The sequence below is a fragment of the Gopherus evgoodei genome, chromosome 15 (assembly GCF_007399415.2).
Source record: "Gopherus evgoodei ecotype Sinaloan lineage chromosome 15, rGopEvg1_v1.p, whole genome shotgun sequence".
Taxonomy (NCBI): domain Eukaryota; kingdom Metazoa; phylum Chordata; order Testudines; family Testudinidae; genus Gopherus; species Gopherus evgoodei.
The window spans coordinates 9,592,238-9,614,574 of NC_044336.1; the positions used below are offsets into that span (position 1 = coordinate 9,592,238).

The 22,337-nt window shown below is 42.5% G+C and overlaps 1 protein-coding gene across 1 annotated transcript in view; it reads right to left on the minus strand.

Annotated features, from left to right (window-relative positions):
• Positions 1-1,238: 1,238 nt before the first annotated feature.
• The window catches only part of METRNL (meteorin like, glial cell differentiation regulator), a 30,061-nt gene continuing 8,962 nt past the window's right edge, over positions 1,239-22,337 (minus strand). Inside the window, exons 3-4 of the mRNA XM_030534730.1 lie at positions 2,934-2,993; positions 1,239-2,162 (exon numbers count right to left, since the gene is read on the minus strand). Coding sequence (XP_030390590.1) covers positions 1,846-2,162; positions 2,934-2,993 — 377 coding nt within the window. The 3' untranslated portion in view covers positions 1,239-1,845. The remainder of the gene's footprint in view (positions 2,163-2,933; positions 2,994-22,337) is intronic.

A 22,337-nucleotide genomic window follows, 5' to 3' on the forward strand; every position in this document is an offset into this window, starting at 1 on the left:
CAATGACTTCATTCCTATTAAACCCTACAGGACTTTTCCATAACGATAGTGGCCCATTTTAGAACCTGGGGGGGGGTGCAGGGGGGAGAAGGAGAATCACTATTTCCCACTGTAAACATGTCCAATCTTGGCAGCTAACCCAACTTACATGCAAAGGGACAAAGCTAAACCTTAGGGAATAGTTCCCCTAGTTAAAATGGAGGTAAAGTAGTTTTGCAAGACAGGGTGAGCGGAAGGATTATCTCTTAATGGAAGGTTTACTCATGGAAGCATTAGTGGAAGAGAGATGGTGGTGATGGGAAATATTGGGGTTGGAACACAAACAACAGCTATGCACCCCCAAAGCGGCAGCACCAGAAAAAAAGAGTTGAAGCAGATATGTAGCAACAGGTTATGTGGAATGTCATCGCTGCTTCCGGGAGAGCTACTGTATTGTCATTTGGACACCACCTCACTGCAAAGGAACCAACCTTTTGTTCATTTTAAAAGGGTTTATTTTCCAGGTGAAATTGAATAGGAGGGGATGAACCTGCCTTGGTGACACATCTTCAGATGAAAGTACCCACATCAGAGAGAGCTACCACAGACCAGTTGAGGCTCTTAGAGAATCGAAAGAGTGGGGAGGGGGCAGAGGCCACTCAAGACAATCTGCTGCCTTAGACAAAACTTCATCGTGCTGCCCCTCTGCTGTCCCCTAGAATGGAGAGGTTTCTGGAGGAACGCAATGAGCCTTCTGATGGTTCAGGAGTTATGGCAGAAGGAGTGGCAGGACGGGGGAAGTGCCAGGTTGTAGCGCCACTCCCTCCGGTTTGGCCCAGCTGCCCCTCTATCATGAGTGGGTCAAGGACCACTCAGGCTTGGCCTCACTGCCTCTGCCACTCTAGGCAGAATCCGCTCACCTGGGCAGCTGCCCAGTTTGCCTACAGCTAGAATGTCCCCCAGGTGAAGGAAATACTTGTTTTGGACTGGTTTTCCAAGTGACCTATCAAGGGTGAAAGCAAGAGTCATTCAAAGCTTCTTGCCTGGGGTATGTTTCTTTAAGAAATCTCCAAAAATAGATCCTACTCCCCCTTTGAAAACCACTGCAGTTCCCAACACCACATAGGCACTTAGGCTTCAGCAGCCACAAAATACGCAAGCAGTAATCTATAGCATATGGACGCTTGATTCACATGCACATTTGGACCTACGGAGGCTACAATTATGGAGAAGGAGAATAAAAGTCATAACAATGTGGGTCAAATCCAGGGACCTTTATTTCTCTGGAATGGAAACTATTCGCCAGCCTGAACGAAAAATTGCAGGCGGTGATTGTACATTCTTTCAAATAAAAAAGAAGATGAATTTGGCTCCATAAATTTCTGTCATAAGAAACATCTTCGAATTGTACACCAAGCTTTTTACAAAGCATCAATGTTAAGATGATTTTACCATGTTCTATCACATTCTCAACCATTTATACAGAATACGCCATACCAAATGCTACATCAGCTTAAGACATTTTAAACATTAGTATTAAAAAGATACAAAGGCAGGTTGGTTTTCATTGGGGTTTTTTAAGACATTGGAGTTTTCTGTTTGCTTGTTTTCCTAAGGAAATTGCTAAAAAAATATAATAACTTAGTTCATAGGGACAAAATGGGTTAAAATCCAGCCTTGGTTGCTTGGCAGCCTTTTGAGCTCGTACCTCTGTTGCTTCCATGGACACGTTCCACGTGGCTCTCACTCTGCACACCAGATTTCTCCATACTTTTAGTTAATTACCGTTTTGTTCAGAGCGTTCACCCGGGCCAGGAATTAGTTCCGGCCAAGCACTAAGAGCAATCTTCAGCCAAATAGGGGGCATCAGTCTGGGCCAATTTCACATGGGTTTAGCCCTTTGTCCTTTGCCTCTTTGTACATCCTTTGGAAGTCTTTAAAACGAGGGGCACAGCCTAACCTGGCCTCCCCAAATTGCATGCGTCCCGTGAAGAGGAAGTCTCCATCTCCTGGTCTCACCCCACATTCCAGTGGGGTCTTTATTTGTCCCCGCCAGCTCCCATTTTCCTCTGTGGGCTGAAAGACTTTGCTCTTCTGCCTGTAGAGTTTGTTTGCGCTGATATCTATTACAGATTCTTGCTGCTCTGCCTCATTTGTTACATCTTGGATGGAACCCCTAACAACTAGGACACAAACAAAATAAAGGGAGAGTTACATGAAACTGCTTTGTAGGCTTGGGTCCAAGTTCAGCGCCGATATAAGCAGGAGTGATGCATCCACTCACATCACCTCTGAGTGTGACCCAGTAAGTTCAAATGACTAAGAGGGGTATTTATAATCTTTGCAGCCCATCTCCTGGACTACACAGGTCCACTTGCTTCTATTACTTTAAATTCAAGCATGAGAAAGTTGCATTAAAATACTAATGTAATAATTATAAGAAAAAAGTTAAACCACAGTCAAAAGCATGTTCAGAATATTCACGTTTCTCTTGGTCAATACATTTTGCTTGTTGCTGCCATTACAACTATTAGCTGATCATTAACTTCCCCCTTCAGAAATCTGACAAGAAAACAGCTTTGGTCTTTTGTTAGTGGCCCATTTTAGGACATCAAGGGGAAAATCCTATTGCATGCCCCCAAGAAACCTTTGAACTTCTACCTCTATTATTGTTGCTAGGTCTCTCTTTGTCTTCTATAGAAACAGCTAGCCAAGTACAATGGCTTTAATTGAGGCCCTTCATGTCTCCTCCCATAAAAATGTTCTCTCTTGGTTCTTTGTGTGTCCCTTGCCCACAGTTTGTTTACAGAAACTGGCGAAAGTTCCCTGTTTGTTGTAATTTGGTGTTTAAATTTAATCATTGTTTGCAGCGGTTTCTGTAGCCAAATCCAGCAAACATCATAATAAGGGGGAAAGGATGGGGGAGCAGCAGCAGAGAAGAAAAAAACACTCACCGAAATCACTAGTGCAGACAGCCAAAAGGACTTCTGTATCACTGCAGGGACGGCAGGGAGCTAGAAAGAAAGGGGGCAGAGATAATGAGAGACTGGAAGACAAGCTGTGGGATTGTTTGTGTTAGTAAACAAGTGGCTTGCATTCAAATGACTAAACACTCAGGGTCCAGTAACCCAACTGGCTGAGAATGCTCAACAACCCAACTGAAGCCGGTGGCAACTGACTGTGCTCACTGCCCAGCACCTTGCAGGATCAGACCTTTAAGATTAATGTATGTTCCAGAAGGAATTTTTAAGAGATTCACCACATAGTGATTATACTGTGTATGTATTATATGTACTGTAGAAACCCTCTTTAAGTGTACAGACATGCTTTTTTATATATATATTTTTATGCCTACACACTTAAAGAGGATTTATACAATACATATATATGTGCAGATGCAATTTATTATGGGTATGTTTATAGTATGATCCATTTTAGAATTCAAAGCCCTTGTAAAAGCTTTGAAGATCACATTGGATTTAAACTATTAGGGCAAAATTTCCTTTCTATAATTTATATAAGTGTAACTGAGTTACTTCTCAAGCTATTTAGCCTAACAACAGATCAAAGATCCAGTATGTTGGGGAAAGGGAGCATATGTTTGAGGACATCAAGACAGAATGGAAACTCAAGCCCATATCTGTTAAAACTCAAGTAGTACAAAGACCATTTCCTGTACTGCTAGAAATATCTGAGTATCTACACTAATCTAATCAATGCAAGAATGTGGCTCGTCTTTGTACTCAGCCAGCTACTTCTGAAGAGAAGGTACTGTAGTCGCAGTACAGCTGTTTCTATAATACCCTATTGAGTGAAGGAATTTGCTTATTATCAGGGTCTACACTATCTAGCAATACTAATCAAGTCTGTTGAATGCTTGAGGATCAGAGCATGTTCTTGTTGTTTGATATTATCTTAAGGTTGCACTTGAATAAGAAAAATGAAAAAATATCAACTGTGGATTATTATAATTGCTAAAACAGCTAAATGGAGATCACATAACGGGGACATGGCTAAGTGTTAAAAAGCAAAATTTAGTTGATCAGACAATCTGAGATTAAGGCAAATTAAAGTCATCCAAAATCATTATCTGAAACATTTAATAAGAAGGTTTGCCAACTTTCAACCCTGATGGCAAATCATCCATTGCACTAAGAGGTAAATTTAGACAAATATGAACAAGGCTCCCTAGCTCAGCTATTTCCTCAATGCTTAGCTTTTATCCTTTTTATTTTAGGCAGCACAACCGTCAACATAAGACACAGCAAATCTGTCTTGTTTTCAAAGGTCCCATCAAAGCAGTGATCCAAACAGAATAATTATTACTACCGGTCAGATGATTAATACATCATGTAATACACTGCTTAATAGGATTAACTGGAACACAAAATGCACATTTCTGGGCAGGAGAGATTTGAGAGAATAACTCAAAACAGGCTGTGAAATTCTTGAGAGCTACAGACTAAGAAAATAGGCAAAGTGGTTTTGATAAAATGGCCCTGACCTGAACCTTTACCCAAAGACATGAACCAAACAGAACTTCTGAGGATTACAATTAAAACAATCAAACCACACACACACTTTCCCTTACCCAGCATTTTTGTGCTATTTTATACCATTCCACTTTTCAGTCAAGTTTGCAAGCACTGTATCAAACCCAGCCAGAACCAAGAAAGCTTGAATGGGAGACTTCTAACATAATTTCTTTTGATTGGTATCCAGATCAAACTTCCAAATCTTCTGATAGCTAGCAAAACTAACATAGGCTGATTTAGCAAAGCACTTATGCATGTATTTGAATTCCGTTGATTTTAATGGAACTTAAGCATGTGCTTAAGTATTACACAGTCTGCTATGGCCCCAATTCAGTGCATGTGACCAAGTTAGGAAGTCCAGAACAAAAAAACATTTTATTGTATTAGGTTTTACAAAACCTAGTAATGGAAAAGCTGTGATGATTTTTTAAAATGTCAATGAAAACAGTTGTGTGTTTAGATCCAGTTATCTCTCTGTTGCTCTTACAAACCCAAACAAAATATCTGCACATGAGAACAACCAGTCCATTTTAGTTCTCAAAACAGAGTGCAATACAAGTAACAGTATTAGACCTGAAAAGCAAATGATACATTAAAGGTTCTTTTCATTTTAATAGTCTAATGGTAGAGAACAGTAAAGAACAGGACCTGCATGGGCGATGCCTGTGGATGGGGCTGTGCACAGCAGAGCCGCCTGGTCGTACCTCCATGTAGGAGGTGGAGGGTGGACATACAGCTGCTTCTGGAAGCCATTTGAGGTAAGCACCCTCCGGAGCCTGCACCCCTGAGCCACTCCCTCCCCTTGCCCCAGCCCTGATCCCTCTCTCGCCCTCTAAACCCCTCGATTCCATCCCAGAACACCCTCCTGAACCCCAAACACATCATTCCCAGCCCCACCCCATAGACTGCACCCCCAGCCAGAGCCCCCTCACGCATCCTGAACTCATCATTTCTGGCCCCACCCCACAACCCCAGCCAGAGCCCTCACCCCCTCCTGCACCCCAACTCCAATTTTGTGAGCATTCATGGCCCGCCATAAAATTTCAATACCTAGATGTGGCCCTCAGGCCAAAAAGTTTGCCCATCTCTGGTATAACACGTACGATGTGTTAAATTAGCGCTGACTTACACATATTACAGTAGTTAACATCTGATCCAGGCTGCTGACTGGCCATGTTTTCTCCATCCAAGGCCACAATGCCATGCACACCCTGGTCCCATCCTACAATGCGGACAGCATATTTATTTACACCAAAAAATGTTAAACACTTATTTTGTCCCAGGAGAATTAGGATCTGATTGAAGTTATTTTATGGAGAAACCTGCACAGTTATTAGAGAAGAGCATCACATTCACAGCAGGACGATATTCTCCCTACACTCCACATTGCATCCCTTGCTTGCTGACTACATTTTGTGGCTTACTAGGTTCTCTCACTTTCAACACTTAGTTATCGGAACTAGAGACAAAAGAAACCCCAAAACTTCAACCAGTTTGATTTTTTAAAACTCATTAATTCAACAAGCCTTAATTCATGCAGCAGCAGAAGAAAAAAGCAACATTTTATTAGTTCCCTCCAAAGCCCAGATGCCTGTAACTCAACTATAGTGCTCATGGCATAATGCCTGCATTGTGCATGTCGGCTGCCAAATCTATTGGGAATTCCTCTGATGGATTTTGACAGTATCCTGACCTGAAGTAACCTGAGGTAGCCCCCCCAGCCAGTGCCTCTGAAGGCCTCTCTATTCAATTCACTGCAGAGGGGGATGTAATTACATCATTCCTCACAAGCTAGCAGTCATGTCCCAGCTGCTTTGAGCGATTTGCCCTCTGAACCTGATGTTACTGAGGAGGACATGGTGATACTAACAATAGACTGCACTTGTTGGCCTGCAGACTTGTTGAACCTGTCTCTCTGTCCTTCCCATGGGGAAAACGGAGGGGGCGGGGCAGAGAGGGCAAAATAGACGGGGTAGAGAGAGACTGCTGATAAACTTCAAATGCAGGTGATCACTGCTTGGTGTTTCTAAGCTCAACGGGCTTCCCAACAGCATGTGCTGGAAAGGAAGTAAAGATGAATGGGTTTGGAAGAGATATAATTCAACACAGAGACTAGATTCAAGTGTGATTTTAATACATCATCTTGTGATAAAGAACTGGTGTTCCCACCATTTAGGGAGCCAAAGAATTAAGGGCAGGTGCTGGGGAACAACCTAGATGAATCCCAAAGCCAGCTTTTGGGATCTTCCAAATCTACAGCTGAGGCTGCCCCTCTTTCCCTGACGTGTAGCAGAATTCCAAAATGCATATGGCCATATGTGAGCTGCTGCTACCACCTGAAATTGAGGGAGGAGATGGTTCAGAAGAGATTACGTTTTAAGATGAAATCCCCAATAACTTGCTTCCCTCCAGAATCCTCACACTGGCCCTTCAGAACACATACAACCCATATTACCTACAATAATGTACCATAAGTTTTATAAGTAATTATCCTCAGCCATCTCGACTCTCCCATGCCTTGCACCATAACCCATTGTCTACACCTGGGCAAAGCGATCAGAATGACTGCTTCATACCCCTTCAATATTGAGGCAAATAACTGCACAAGAAGCAAAATCAGTCCAATGTCAGGAATTTCCAAACCACCATGAATAAGCAGAATCTTCAGCCACACTTGTATTTTTGTCCAACCATGCATCTTTAAATATCTTGCCAAGGCCAGGTGCCCAGTAGTGAAAAATTCCAGCTTGTCATGAGACATCCCCTCAACAAGCCCAAGATGTCTAGTTTACTGAGCGCACCTCATGCCATCCCTCTGCCCTATTACTGTCAACAGCCTACATGTTGAAATGTACAAGAACCCTGCTGGTAGACAGCAGGCAAACAGGGTTCCCCTTTAGGCAGAAATAGAAAGGCTTAATGCAAAGTGTTTGCAGAAAACCGCTTTACTGAGGCATATCCTTTGGTTTCTAGGAGTGCATGCCTGCGGTGCAGTGGGGGGTGGGGGGGCGCAATGGTGGTTTGTTTGTACTTCCCAATCCCCACAGAAGATGCCATTCTCTCACATTACAGTCCTTCAAAGGATTATTTATAAATCAGATGAACATTAGCTTTAACTTTAAAATCCATTGGGAGAACCTGAGCCTGGCTGAAGCTCTTATCCCTCCTAACTAAACACAGACCCCCAAAAAACTATGGAACTAACCTAACATTTGCTGCCATCACATTGGTCATCACTCTCTTTGTGTGTTAACAGCCATCTTGTCTGGTCTAATTAGTTTACAAACTCTTCAGGGTAGGGACTTCTCTGCTCTGTGTTTGTGAAGTGCCTAGCACAATGGGGTCCAATTCTTTGTTGGTCCTTATGTACTACCACAATAAGCATGATTCCTAATAATGCCTATTAGTCAAGCTCAGCCCAGGAAAACACTGTCACAACTGCCCTCCCTGTTGGCAGTCTCAGCAAACAGAGCAAGGACTGAAGGGGCCCTGGAGACTGAACTGTCCCTTATACTCCTAGAGATGTTCCTTCCAGGTAAGGGTTAGTGCAACTCTGCACAGCAGTAATACACACTGTGCTTATTTTGGGGCCACACCAGAGGGCTTCAGTCTTCAGGGAATGTCAGCACCAAATTCACATGGAACAAACTGCTTCAAAATATTAATCATCAATGATTCTTGTGATGTAAACTTAATTTTAAAATGCACAGATGTGGCCACTGATTAATATGCATTTCACATGGGAGTCATTTCTACTTAAGACTCGGCAAAATGAGTTTTGTCCCAATGATTCTGCTGGTGGTGGAGTATTTGAGAAACAAAATATTCCTATTCCATGGCCCAATCCCACTCTTGCTGCCTCAAATCAGAGCAGGCCCTTATAAGTTAATTTTCTCAAGGTCTTCTTAGGCTTCCTTTTGGAAGAGTTCAACATCTCCCCAGGAAATGAACTTCAATCCAAAAAGCCACTATTCTGCACCAGTGGTAGCTGAGGTATCTGGACAAGTGTTCCATTTATCAGACTATGACTGCCTGCATCAACCAGGAAACCACCTACCTTTCATTCAGGTTGGGGAGCTCTAACACCCACCATGTAGCTTGAGGGGTGGTGGAGCAGGAACACACAGGAGGGGAAATCTAAATCACTTATCACAGAAGTCTGAAGTGCTGCTCTAGATAAGCCTTCAACTCCTCTTCTCCTCCCATCAGCATTCTGGATCTGGATTCTAAGACCCGCCCAACCACATCCCAAATGCAGCCTAAATTGGCATCAATGCACCTGGACCTGAATTGTGAAAGGACAGACATCTTAAATCTGCCGCAAACAGGCTAGCTGTGACTTCATGTCTACAGAACTACACCCAAGCCACTTGCACTATAGACAATACCTCCAGCCAGAAAAATCACATTTCAATCACATGATGGAGAAAATATGGAGGTTTAATGCAGAGAGCTTCTCCACAGCTGTGGCGGAAGTTAAATGACTCCTGACCACATGACACAAAAGGAGCCATCGCCTCACTTCCTTGCTTTATGGCATTTTCCTGTCTCTTATTTGGATAGTATTACATGACTCTCTGCAAACACTGCAACTTTCCTATACTAATGTTTTAGCATGAAAGTCCAAACTGTATAACAAACATACAGCAGTGGAACATGTGCTCAGCTAAATAACATCAGGATGCAGGTTTGAGAATGACTTTGTTTCTCTGACAAGCAGAAGAGAAGAATCATACACTTGACACAGTGGGAAAAACTCTTGCATACAGAACTGTACTGCAGTTGATGGAATCACATGTGGTATAAATCCAGCTCACGGTCTTTGTTGGGAGATATTAGTGTCATTAAGCAGGGCGACGCTGAACAGAACAGGTAACCTCAGAGCGGATATAAATGGCAACCCAAAACAAAGATCATGAGTGAGGATACTAAACACTATGCCTCCCTGCTACAGCTGGCCTCTGATAATCTAATAATGGCACACATAGTAGGTCAAAGAACCAATGATTGGGGCCTGAATCTTGTCAATCATGACACTAAAGCAGGAGTGGGCAAACTTTTTGGCCTGAGGGCCAAATCTGGATATGGAAATTGTATGGCGGGCTATGAATGTTCACAAAATTGGGGGCTGGGGTGTGGGAGGGGGTGAGGGCTCTGGCTGGGGGTACGAGCTCTGGGGTGCAGGAGGGTGCAACCAAGGGGTTCGGAGGGTGGGAGGGGGATCAGGGCTAGGGCAGGGAATTGGGGCACGGCAGGGGGTCAGGCATGCAGTCTCCAGGTGGCGCTTACCTCAAGCAGCTCCCGGAAGCAGTGGCATGTCCCCACTCCAGCTCCTACATGGAGGCATAGCCTGGCAGCTCTGTGCACTGCCTCATGTGCAGATGCCACCCCTGCAGCTCCCATTGGCTGCAGTTGCTGGCCAATGGGAGCTGCAGGGGCGGAACTTGGGGTAGGGGCAGTGTGTGGAGCTTCCAGGCTGCCCCTATACGTAGGAGCCGGAGAGGGGACATACTGCTGTTTCTGGGAGCTGCATGGAGCCACGAAACACATGGAGCGGGGCAAGCCCCGGACCCCGCTCCCCAGCAGAAGCTCAAGGGCCAGATTAAAACGTCGGAGGGGCCGGATGTGGCCCCTGGGCTGTAGTTTGCCCAGCCCTGCACTAAAGCAGAACAGTGTCTACACAAAGGGATCACTGCCAAAATAGAGAATTAAGATAATATCTAGCCTTGCATTAACAGAATGAAAACGAGGGCACTTATCTTCTATAACAACAAAAGTACAGCAAGACAAGGTTAAAAAAATCAGCTCTGATTCCCTGGCTTAGCTCGCTTTCAATGTTCAGTTCAACACACAAATCTACAAGCCTTAGGCAGGGACTGGAACTATGGTATTTAATTTTCCAAGAGTAATTTAACCTGCAAATACATTTAATGAAATTCAGACTTTAAGATGCTGTGTCATGGATTGTGCCCAGAGGCCTGAGTTCAATCCATTTCCTTCCTGGTAAAGAGAGAAGGGGTTTGGAGGAACACAATTTAAACCTTATTGTTGGAGACACAATGACCTCTGCACTCTGAGAAATATAAAATCCATGTGAGCTCCTAAATCAGAATTTAACTTTTAATAGAAACTTCTTCCAAGAGAGCATTAAAGTTCTAAGTACTGAAGAAGCAGGTTGACATCAACAGTTCCTGATAAAGGGATTTAGCGTTAGATGAGCCTGGTTTTTAAACATCATTTTCAAAATGAAACTTCACTTGACAAAAGACATGATGAATCTTCAGTAGTATTTATTTTTAAAATTGGCAAACTAATCTCATTCTGCTGTTCATAGCCATAGCACTCACTCCATTAAAACAGATCAAAGGCCAGCTAGATGCACACACATGCATTCATTTAGAAAACGCAGAACAGCTCTTTTACTCAAGCAGCTTTGTATAGAGCTAAATTGCACCTTTGGGCTCAGCCCTGAGCAAGAGGTTGTACACACCCACACCAAGAGGTTGTACATGCACCAGGGAAGGAGGGCAGAGATGAAACTCGACTCATTCCCGGTTCCTCTCTGCCCACCTATTCCCGGGGAACCTTCAAAGAGCAGGGGCTGTGCTGTGTGCCAGCCTCAGACCCAGGCAGGCCTGACTCAGCCAAGCAGGGGCAGGGCTTTCCTGCCTCAGCTAGGCTGAACTACAACAGGGGCACTCATTCAGATCAGCACTCTTGCACCTCAGCCGTTGCACCACCACCATTCCTGTAACTCCTATTAAACCTGCCTGCAATGAGCCCTTTGGAGCAGAGTTGGCTGCACATAATGAATATTTTTCTGTGCTTAAAATCACTTGTGCAAACTGAATTTTTAGCTAAAGCCCTTGCATTTTTCCTACCCCAGAGGGCAGGACTCAGCAGAAGCTTTTTTCCACAAAGCCAATACTATTTTGTTTCATTTTGCTGTAGAGGAAAATCTTTAATAGCTATTTCTCTGCTTCTCTTCCCCACAACTCCATTAAAAAGTGAACCAAGCTGGTGGGAATTGTTGCGTCTGTATGTACACAAAACACTGATATGAAGCCATAACACCCCACCTCCAAAAAAAAAGCCCATGTGTTTATTTATCCCACAGTTCAAGCCTCTCTGCTCCCGCGCACAGCAGCTGCCCCCTTGCAAAAGCATCGTCTCCACACAAGTGACCTAGAGCAGCCCAGGCCTCTACCAATTGAATGGACAGAACTTGTAGCTTTTACCAGTCAAAAGGCAGAACTTGCCTGAGATCTACAAAAATTGAAGAGGGGGTGCTCCCACTACCAGTGAGATCCACACGCAGTGCGCTGCTGAGTAGCCTAGCTAATCTTCCAGCTGCTGGAAAACAGAAGGAACAAAGAGTCCGGTGGCACCTTAAAGGCTAACAGATTTATTTAGGCAAAATCTGATAGTCTTTAAGGTGCCACCGGACTCCTTGTAGTTTTTGTGGATACAGACTAACATGGTTACCCTCGATACTGGAAAACAGAAGGGTGCTGGGACTTCTACAGAGTATTACCCCTGGACCCAAATGAGCAATTCCATCTTTTATATCAGCCTCTGGCTAGTAAGACTCTCAGACATTTGAAGCTCCTCCATCTTTTAGCTGCTTGAAGGAAAAAGGAACATTCTGCCATAGCATAGCATCCAGTTTTCCTTCTTGCTTTCCTATAAACAAGCTCCACCACTACTCTTACCTTCCCTGGGCAGCAGCAGTGTAATATGGACACAAATCTTGTCTGTTCTACAGATTTCTGAACAGTAATAGTGAAACTGACCAGAGTATTAATTTTGCTCTTCCTTGCTGCATAAAATAGCGAAAAGCAGCATCAGTGGCATTGGAGCAGTGTGTCTTCAGATTCAGAAAGACAGCTCACAAAGTTATCTTTATCATCAGAAGGACTGGAAAACTTATATTAAAACAAGATTAAATTCAGCAGAAATTGATGACTCAGCCACTTCCCTCCCCTAATGAGTAGGTATTGGAACATCTTGGGAGTAGCAATATGTTTCAGTTTCCCTGAATGATGTGCTAGCTACAGGCTGAGGGGAACATGAAAATTATGCATAAAATATTTTTTTTTAAAAGCTGTATCAGTTAGAAAGAAAGAAATCCTCATATAGGATGTCAACCTAAAGTTGACAGGATATGACTAAGGGTTGGTCTACACTTCCAAGATATATCGGCATAGCTACACTGGTCAGGGCTGTGAACAAAACACAGCTCTGACTGAAACACCTATGACAACAATACCCTCAGTGTAAATGCAGGTATGTCTATGGAAGAGGACTCTTGTCGATAAAGCTAATGCTGTTTCAGGAGAGGGGTGTTCGTACATCAACTGAAAAACTCCATTTGTCAGGATAAGCTGCATCTACACTAGGACCTATGCCATTATAGCTATGCTAGTATAGGCTCCGTAGGGTAGACGCTCCCCAATAGGTCGCCCATTTCATGCTCCTGGGTTAATGAAACTATATGGTAAATCAGATGCTCTGCTCTAGTTTCAGAATTTCCCCATTGCTCTCTGGTATCAGTATAATGAAAAATAAGAGAGCTGGTATCTATTAACACAATCTGGATGTCTGCCAGGAATTTTTCAACTACCCTCCTGCCCCCCATATGCAGCATGGATCTGAGTGGAATGAAATTAATTGACAAGAAGCTGGTTAAAGTTAAACCTGAAAGTGAGGCAGTGAAAGATCAAAGATTAAGTGAGCCTAAAAAAAAAAAAGACGTAAGAGCCCTTTTTAAGTCCTGTTTCTAGCAGTGGAATTCCTCTGTGTGAGGGAGAACTCTGAGGTCTGTGTATGGAATTAAAACAAACAAAAACAAAAGCCAACAACTTAATTTTTAAGACATTTTCTGAAACATCATTGGTCTTGGTGGACACATTTATTTTCCCCTTCAAAGTTACATGCTCATTTCTGATTGCAGGGCTTGACAGATTCATATACTAGAAAACAACACAGGATTCTTCTGTGTAGTAAGATCGTGCTTCTGTGCCAGATGGGCTAGACTCTCCATGCTACCTTGCACCTCTTATAGGCATTTACACCTGGGCAAAATGGGTATAAACTGCTACCATTAACTGCACAAGTGACTCTGGAAGGTTTAAGACAGTGAAAGTCAGGCCTTAAACAAATTCCAAGTATTTGTACTGTATTATATTGTATATTTTGTGTTTACTGTAAATAATGTAGCAGATTAAAGCTCAAGAGGTTTTCTAAACTGCAGTTGATTAAAACCAGATCCCCACATGTGAAAACCTGGCCCAGATTTTAGTAGCAAGAGTTCCTTCCAGAGATGGGGGGAAATGCAATCCCCTGCCCCGCCCTCCATCACCAGTCCTTTCTTTTACTACAGCCTCAGGAATTAGCAAACTAAACAGTTTTTCAGAGCAAGCAAGGAGCATTATTAGAGACTGCCAAGCAACTCTGTTGGATCGCAAATCTGTTTGTGGGGCTATCTTCTGCTATACATAAAGGTCAGAGCAAACAGAACCCCAGCTGCCTGCATAATATACCTGATTGCTTATTGGTTTTGATTGCCCACTGAGTTGAGAAATAAGTTAAGTGCATTCATGGTGCTATTTTATTCTACCCTCTCCCCCTGCAGCTGTGTATTTACCATTACAACTCTATTGTCACCTCCTCTGCTCACCGAAGAAGCAGGCTGTATTGCACAGGCAACATCAAAGGGCAGCCACAACTGTATACTACACTGGAGTACAGGGAATAAAGAAGAAAGGGGATCCAGTACCAAATTCCCTATATATTACTCAGGAAACATGAAAGCAGGTAATGGGGTGAAGCATTCTATGGGACTTTGTTAACAAAAAATGTCACACAACCGTCCTTTTTGAAACCCAGGGTCTCCCCTCCAAAGTTTTAAAGGTGTTGATGCAAACAACGTTCCATTTCTACCTTTCACTCAGGCCCTACAAGCCTTCCTCCCCACCACCCAGTTTAAATAGTTTAAGATTGTATATGTTACCATTACTTTGGGGGAGATCAGTTCTCAGCAAGGGGTTCTTGTACATTAAATCTCACCATCTCTGCCAACTACTGCAAATTTGTCCCAAATTTCCAGAGTCACATAAATGGTTCAAACAAGTTTCTGGATTCTCAAATCTTATCCTATTGTAGCTTCCCTGCTTAGATGAGCATGTACTTTACAAATGACCAATCAAGCCAAACTAGATGTTTGCCAGTAACAACAGCTTCACTGCAGCTCACACTAAAGACTCCATCTTCTAATTTGTGTTTGACTTTTTTTTGTTTTTAAAGTATGTGGTATTGGATTTTGTTTCATTCTTTAGCCATTAATTTGCATCTGGCTGGTGGATCTCATCTTTTGGGCACAGGTAACAAAAACTAGTTTTATTTAAGAGTATGTTTGCGAAGGGGATGAGAAAAGGGAAGAAAGCACAATTTTGTTTTACTATTAACCTGTTACTCTTATCAGAAAATCTGCCTCAAAAGCCTCACAGCTGGAGGCAGCTCACTAACAAGCAATTGTTTCTGGGTGTATCCTTGGTTTGGCTTGAAATGCAGCTTTATTTGTTTTGAAGCTCATTATGCAATCAACAAATAACTAGTGGGTGATGAAGTGCTATGAAACATATTCCACGGCTTTGTGTGGACACAAATGGACCACAGCAAGTGGTTCTTTTTTCTTGGCAAAACTGAGGGCATCTCTACACTACCACTTATGTTGCTCAGAGATGGGGGGGGGGGGGGACAAAAAAAACACCCCTGAACGACATAAGTTTCACTGGCCTAACTGGTAGTGTGCACAGCATGATGTCGGCGGAAGATGCTCTCCTGCCAACATAGCTACATGAGCGATCTTAGGGCACCGCTGCATCGGCGCAGCTGTGAACTTGCTAGCATAGACGTGGCCTTAATCCCAGAAACAGAATTTTTTTTTAATGCTTCTATTCTGAGGGTTATTTAGTAAAAATTAACAGATGTGACAAACAGATGATTCTAGGAAAGAAGAAATAACAATACAAAGAAAAGAAATGATTGATTTACAATAGTGAATGCTTTGACATTTGAATGATTTGAAGAGTTTTCACGATTAAAGCCCAACAGAGCAATGTTGCTTCACAGCCAACTGCTAGGCAGTGAACAATGCAAAATGTACCTGCCCTTTTAGGCAACGAGAATCAGCAACACCACTAGTCCAAGAGGCAGGAGGCACGATTGCTCCCAAATATAGATGAGAGTCGGGGCTTGTCTACACTGGCACTTTACAGTGCTGCAACTTTCTCATTCAGGAGTGTGAAAAAACGCCCTCCTGTGCGCTGCAAGTTACAGCCAGTATAAACAGCGCACCAGTTCTGGGAGCTTCGCCCCCCACACTGGGAGCTACACCCCTCACGGAGGTGGGTATTTTAGAGTGCTGGGAGAGAGCTACACAAGCCACGTTAAAGCACTGCCGCAGCCAGTGACAATGTGCCCTAGGGCGCTGCAGTAACTGAAGGCTATAGCATTTTCATAATGTTGGGGTGGAAGGGTGACCCACTTCTAGTGTCTTGTTGTCCCCCTTATAGTGCTCACGGCAGGCACAGGAAATAGCTGACTCGGAGTTAAGGAAGCTTCTAAATATTTGCACGGTACCAACACTTTCTACCAGCTCAAGCCAGTGAATTAACAGCTTACAGGAAATAGCTGGATATTGTTTTCAATGAGAAAACTGGATTTATCCAAATTTTTTTTAAAAACATTTGAATGTTGCACTCAGTTATCTATAAACATTCTCAGCTAGCTACCAGGCATTAATAAACGGAACTCATAAAATGGGTAGCAGAACCTGCATTATAATGGACAGCTGTCATCAAGATAAAGAACATTTCTGTTAAAGTTTGACTTTGCTAGCACAGAACTCTCAGTCACATGAATATTTTCAGTGAACTCCAGCAATCAAGTTACAAGAACATAACATACAAACAGGCAGTGATCATACCGGGTCAAACCAATCATCAATCCAGCCAAGTATCCTGTCTTCCAACAGTGGCCAATGCCAGATGCTTCAAAAAGAATGAACAGAACAGGGCAAATTATCAAGTGACCCATCCCGTTTTCCAGTCCTGGCATCTGGCAGCCAGAGACATAGGAAACCCAGAGCATGGAGTTGCGTCCCTGTCTATTTTGGCTAATAGCCATTGATGGAGCTATCCTCCATGAACTTAACTAATTCTTTTTTCAACTCAGTTATACTTCTGGCCAACACAACATCCCATGGCAACGAGTTTCACAGGTTGACTGTGTGTGTTGAGTGAAGCAGTACTTCCTTTTGTTTGTTTTAAACCTGCTTCCCACTAATTTTATTGAGTAACCTTCCTTGGTGCTTGCGTTATGTGAAGTGGTAAACACTTCCTTATTCAAGTTTGACTATACAACTGACATTGGACTAGATACCAATATAAGTGAGGTGCTTCTCAACATGCATAAGTGATCCAAACCTGGTCCTTACTCGACAGCTGTAATAGCAACTATTTTTCGGCTAAAAATACCTCAATTCCCCCCACCCTCCAAAATACCCAAGATAAGTTTATCACTGTAATTTCTTACTTTGGATTATTTACTAAAAATCAGAGTCCTGAGAAGTAAAATGTCCTAAATAGACCTCTGTGCTTTTGCAAACTGAATGTATTATGTTGTTATGGTAGAAAATTTAGTTTTACTACACTTAAACGTTGGCCAGCAATAGCAATGTCAGTTAGGAGCGTGGAGGGGGGAAAAAAGTCCTATGGCCTAACTGACACTGCTGTGCCAGCAAAAGCCCTAATGTAGAATAGTTTTAACAGTCACAAAAATCTTTTTGCTGGTATAGGCTGCGTCTCCATTAGGAAGCTTTGTCAGTATAGCTACACTGGAAAATCCTTTCTAATGTAGTCAAGGCATCTATTGTAGGGCTATCAATGCTGGAGCACCCACGGGGGAAAAAAAAAGGATGTTCAACACCCACCAGCCACCCACGATTAGCTGCTCAGTGAGCCCAACTGATCAGCTTTTCGGCAGTGGGAGGGAGGCACTGCAGGGAGAGGATGGAGCAGGGGTGGGACTTTGGGGTAAGGGGAGGAGTGGGAATGGGGCTCTGGGGTGGAGCAAGTCGGCGCCTGTGGCTATCGGGGTAAGTGTAAATATTAAAAGAATCTCATCGAACAACCCAAGCAAATGAGATTTCTCCTGCTTCTCAAAGGCCACTGGCCAGAACATCAAAGTGCATCAATTCAGCAGTTGAGCAAACAACCTTCTAAGAACATAGGACCTCATCCAAAGTCCATTAAAGTTAATGGAAGGACTCCCATTGACTTCACTGAGCTTTGGATCAGACTCAATGATCCCAGTGTAAAATGGATGAAAATTGCGTATCTAGGGGCTCAAGGCAGCAATGCTGCTTCACTGCCAACTGCTAGTGAGTAAAAATGCATAATACATTTTCCCCTTTAGACTAGGAGAATCAGCAATACGCTCAGCTACTACTTCATGTATCTAGAGGAGAATGTATGGAACAAGGTTGCCAAACTTTAACAAACTACATAAGGGCCAACATAACCTTTCTTGGGCATAGCTAATTTGCATCAGATGGAGCCACTTGTTGTAGCTAGCCTCCTCTTTAATATTAGGTACAACCTGCAGAGCCTACAGGTCCCAGTGTGTAATGATCCGTCTGGCCTGACCTAAACTATGGCCTCTCAACGCAAACTGGAGCATAGCACCATGGGGCCTCTAGTTTATGTAGACTGCATCCACATATTACAGACGACCGTGGGATGCATTGTTTAATAAGATAGTCCACACTTTTAGTCAATTCTAAATTAGAAGCTTGGGGTGGCCAGTCTTGAAAAACCTGTTTTCCTCACTAGAAATGTGAGCTCAAATTCATCCCCGGCATAAATGCATTCAAGTCAGGTGGATTTACACCATGGATGCATTTAGCCTCTTGTGTGCCACTTTTTTCCATTAGTTAAAAGCTCTATGGTATTTTTACAAGTGGTCACATGATAAAAATCACTAAAACAATAAAGGCCATGCTATAAATCATCCAGTATTGAATTAATGTAATCTGGATTACAGCATGTCTCCGTACAACATGGAGACTCTACAGCTCTCCCAAGCAGCCTTAGAAAATATGAAAGAAGCAGATTTACAGACAAGGAAGGGTTGAACTCAGATTTAGGAAATCTTAAAGCACAATGTTTTTTGACTGCTCTAAGCACATTAAGAAGCCTGTTCAGAATCTAGATTTTTCACTGCATTATTTGCTACATTCCAATTAAATGAGAAAGAATGACGGTAAACTAATAAAACTCTGGATCTTCTAATTAAATCACTGGCACCCTGCCAGGTACTGCTGATTTATTGATGCATCCTGCAATGTGAGGATTCTGAGGGCACAATAGGTCACTAAAGTATTAAACAGATGAATTGTGCTCTTTAATCAGTGCTGGGATGCCAGGTTCGGAAGAGAGAATAAATTCAAGGGCAGAGTACAATAATATCACCAGAAAACCACAACACTATGTAAGAAACAGTGCACAGAAATTTTAGACCACCTGATTTCATTAAATATTCTGGCTTGAGGAATGGAAAGTGCAGGATAAATGACTACCCAGGTGCAGTTAAGTCTCTTTGTTTTATTTTGTTATCGTTCTTAATCTTTTAAAATACACTGCTTAGTTTAAAGCACCTGAAAGTGCACTGGCTGGGTCCAGGAAAAGGGAAAGCTTCCCAGTACTGTTTTGCCAGTGCATCTCAGCCTTGATCTGATACAGCACCTCTAGTCACAGGCATCTTTTCAAGTAGATACTTTCCAACTACGTTGAACTCTGCCAGACTGCAACTAGCAGAAGATCAGATTCACTTTTCTATTTGCAAAAGTCACGCAATCAGAATCCAAGCATGTGCCAAAGTAACAAACAGTCCCTTCAGCTAGAAACAGTCCCTCAGATCAGGCTCTCAATTTATGTAAGGTAAATGCTCTGGTTGGGCCTTTTTTCTCAGCTGAAGAAATGGTAGTTGAGAAATCAACTGATTGCTTCTTAGGTTTCCGTTTGACTGGAGATAAGTTTGCAGTCCAATTAGCAAGCATTCAATCAATGATTTTATAGAAAAACAGAATCAGCTACAGAAAAATGGCTAGTCCAGAATCTGTCAAGATATTCAAGACATATTGATCCATTACAGGTGTAGGCAGCTACTTATTTGGCAACTCCACCAGACATATAGGTATTCACAGAATTTAAATCAGGTTTATTTGACTGTTGGCAGGAGCCATAGAGGATGAACACATATGAGCAGAATGCCTCCAGGGGCTAGGGGTTCCAAAATCAGACAACAATAATTTAAAATATAACTTGAAGATCCCTTGAGTTTGATCTGAAGATTTTGTCATGGGATTAGCACCAAAAAGTTCTTCCAAATCACGCAGACACTTATTGGCCCATCTAATACATGCACACACATAGGCCATGTCTACACTAGCACTTCTGTCGGCAAAACTTTTGTCACTCGGGGTGTGAAAAACATCCCTCCCTCCTCGAGCGACATTAGTTTTACCAGCATAAGCGCTTGTGTGCACAGTGCTATGTCGTCAGGAGAAGCTATTGCCGCTTGCTGACCTGGTTTTATTATGTCAATGGAAGAGCTCTCTCCCATCGGCATAACACAGCTACACAAGCCATCGTATAGCTGTGCCACTGTAAGCTTGTAAGGGTACGTCTTCACTACCCGCCGTATCGGCGGGTAGCAATCGATTGCTCGGGGATCGATATATCGCGTGTCATCTAGACGCGATATCGATCCCCGAACACGTTTATATCAATTCCGTAACTCCACCAACCCGAATGGAGTTGCGGAATCGACAGGGGGAGCCGCGGACATCGATCCCACGCCGTGAGGATGGTGAGTAATTCGATCTTAGATACTTTGACTTCAGCTACTTTATTCACATAGCTGAAGTTGCGTATCTAAGATAGATTTTCCCCAAAAGTGTAGACTAGCCCTAAGTGTAGACATGGCCTAAAACACATACGTATCAGATTGTTCTGGAAAACAGCACTGGAATTCAACCAGTGGCTATCAAAATTAAAGACGCAGTAGTCTTAGAAAAAGTGACTGTTAATATCCTTATCAAAGGAAAAGAATATGATCGCATACAGTCACCGGTTTGGCTTCTGGAAAGCTCAAGATGAGATCAACTCCGAATTCCTAAATATCTCCAAGATTTTAACAAACAAAATGTTTTTATTAAGAACTAATAGCACTAACATAGCTAATTCTCCAAAAATGTAGAAGTTTATACATTTCGTATATTTGGTCCTGATTCTTCAGTTTACAATATGTGGGTGAACTATTACGCACACAGGAAGCCTGACTTCACACAGATTCAGCAATCTGATAGTGAATTGTAAATGGCAGGATCAGGGCAATTATTGTTCATGTTCTAACTCTGCATACATGAAAAATTAGCTTAAAAAAAGCATAAAATGCATGGAGTGATTTGCTACAACTTTGATTACATTTCCCACACCCCCAATAAAGACTGAAAACCACTGAATCTGAGAATTTTCCAACACCAGATTTAAAGAGTATTTAGAGTTAATGTTTTCCACAGGGGGATTTTACTATGCAGTTAACATATGCTGTTTTCAGTATACCCGTCTTTGCAGAAGTGACCTTAATGGAAACAACTCCTCTGTGTATATTTAAGTGACTTCATTTGTACCACTTTTAGCAATCAAGACTCACTAGATAATTCTCTGTAGACACAATGAATCCTAGACATCCAGCTATAAAATTGCACAAGTAGCATAATGAAATAAAAGCATCATTAATAAAATTGCATTAACTTTTTTGGTTTTAATGGCAAATGCGCCACCTATCAGTTATTATGGGTGTTGCATGAGCTGTAAGCTTACAATATCATTAAGCTAACAATTCACTACATCATGAATACAGTCATAAACTAAAAGCTGTATTCAGAGATGCAATATGTGAACTGACATACAAATACTAGAATTACCTGACAGTATAGAAAGAATTTACACACAAAAGGAAAGCAGGAATCTTTTCTTAGAGGGTTTTTTCCTATTTGGCATAAAATCACTGCAGAAATAAATTATAAATGCAATCTAAGAAATATGTAGCATAAGAAAATGGAAGATCATCAGCTATGCCACCACTTGTTAAGTGGTGTCCTTCACTGGGGGCACATGACACCAGTGCCTCAGAATCTGTACCGACTGCCTATTGCTATCAGGGTTGAGTAAGTTAAAGATGAGAGTTTTAACTCGTAAAGCCCTAAGTGACTTGAGACCTAACTACTTCAGAGACACCAGTCTTCTCCTATGATACTGCCATAGTAGAGATCAGTTTAAAAGAGAGGGAGCTACCAGCAGGCTATTCCCCATGGAGGTCTTAACTTTGGAACTTACTCCCTCATTTAGTACAAAATAACCTATATCTGGTGTCCTCCAGGGTACACTGCAAATCTCATCTCATAGGTTTTAGAAGGACAGGGAGCTGCAATGAGTGGTCTCAGTGGACAACAAATACAGGACTGACTCCTAGTCCTGTCCTGTAACAGCATTATAAAAGGTGTTAAAGTGCCCCACCAACTCACTGTGATTAACTCCCTGCAAATACACAGACAATAGGTACAGCTCCAACTGAGGAAGGGGTACCACTCCCCTTGTTTAAAAAAAAAAAAAAAAAAAAGTAATTAGTTGTTTGTAGTGTTGTTGTAGTCCAGTTGAACCTAGGATATTAGAGAGACAAGATGGGTGAGGTAAT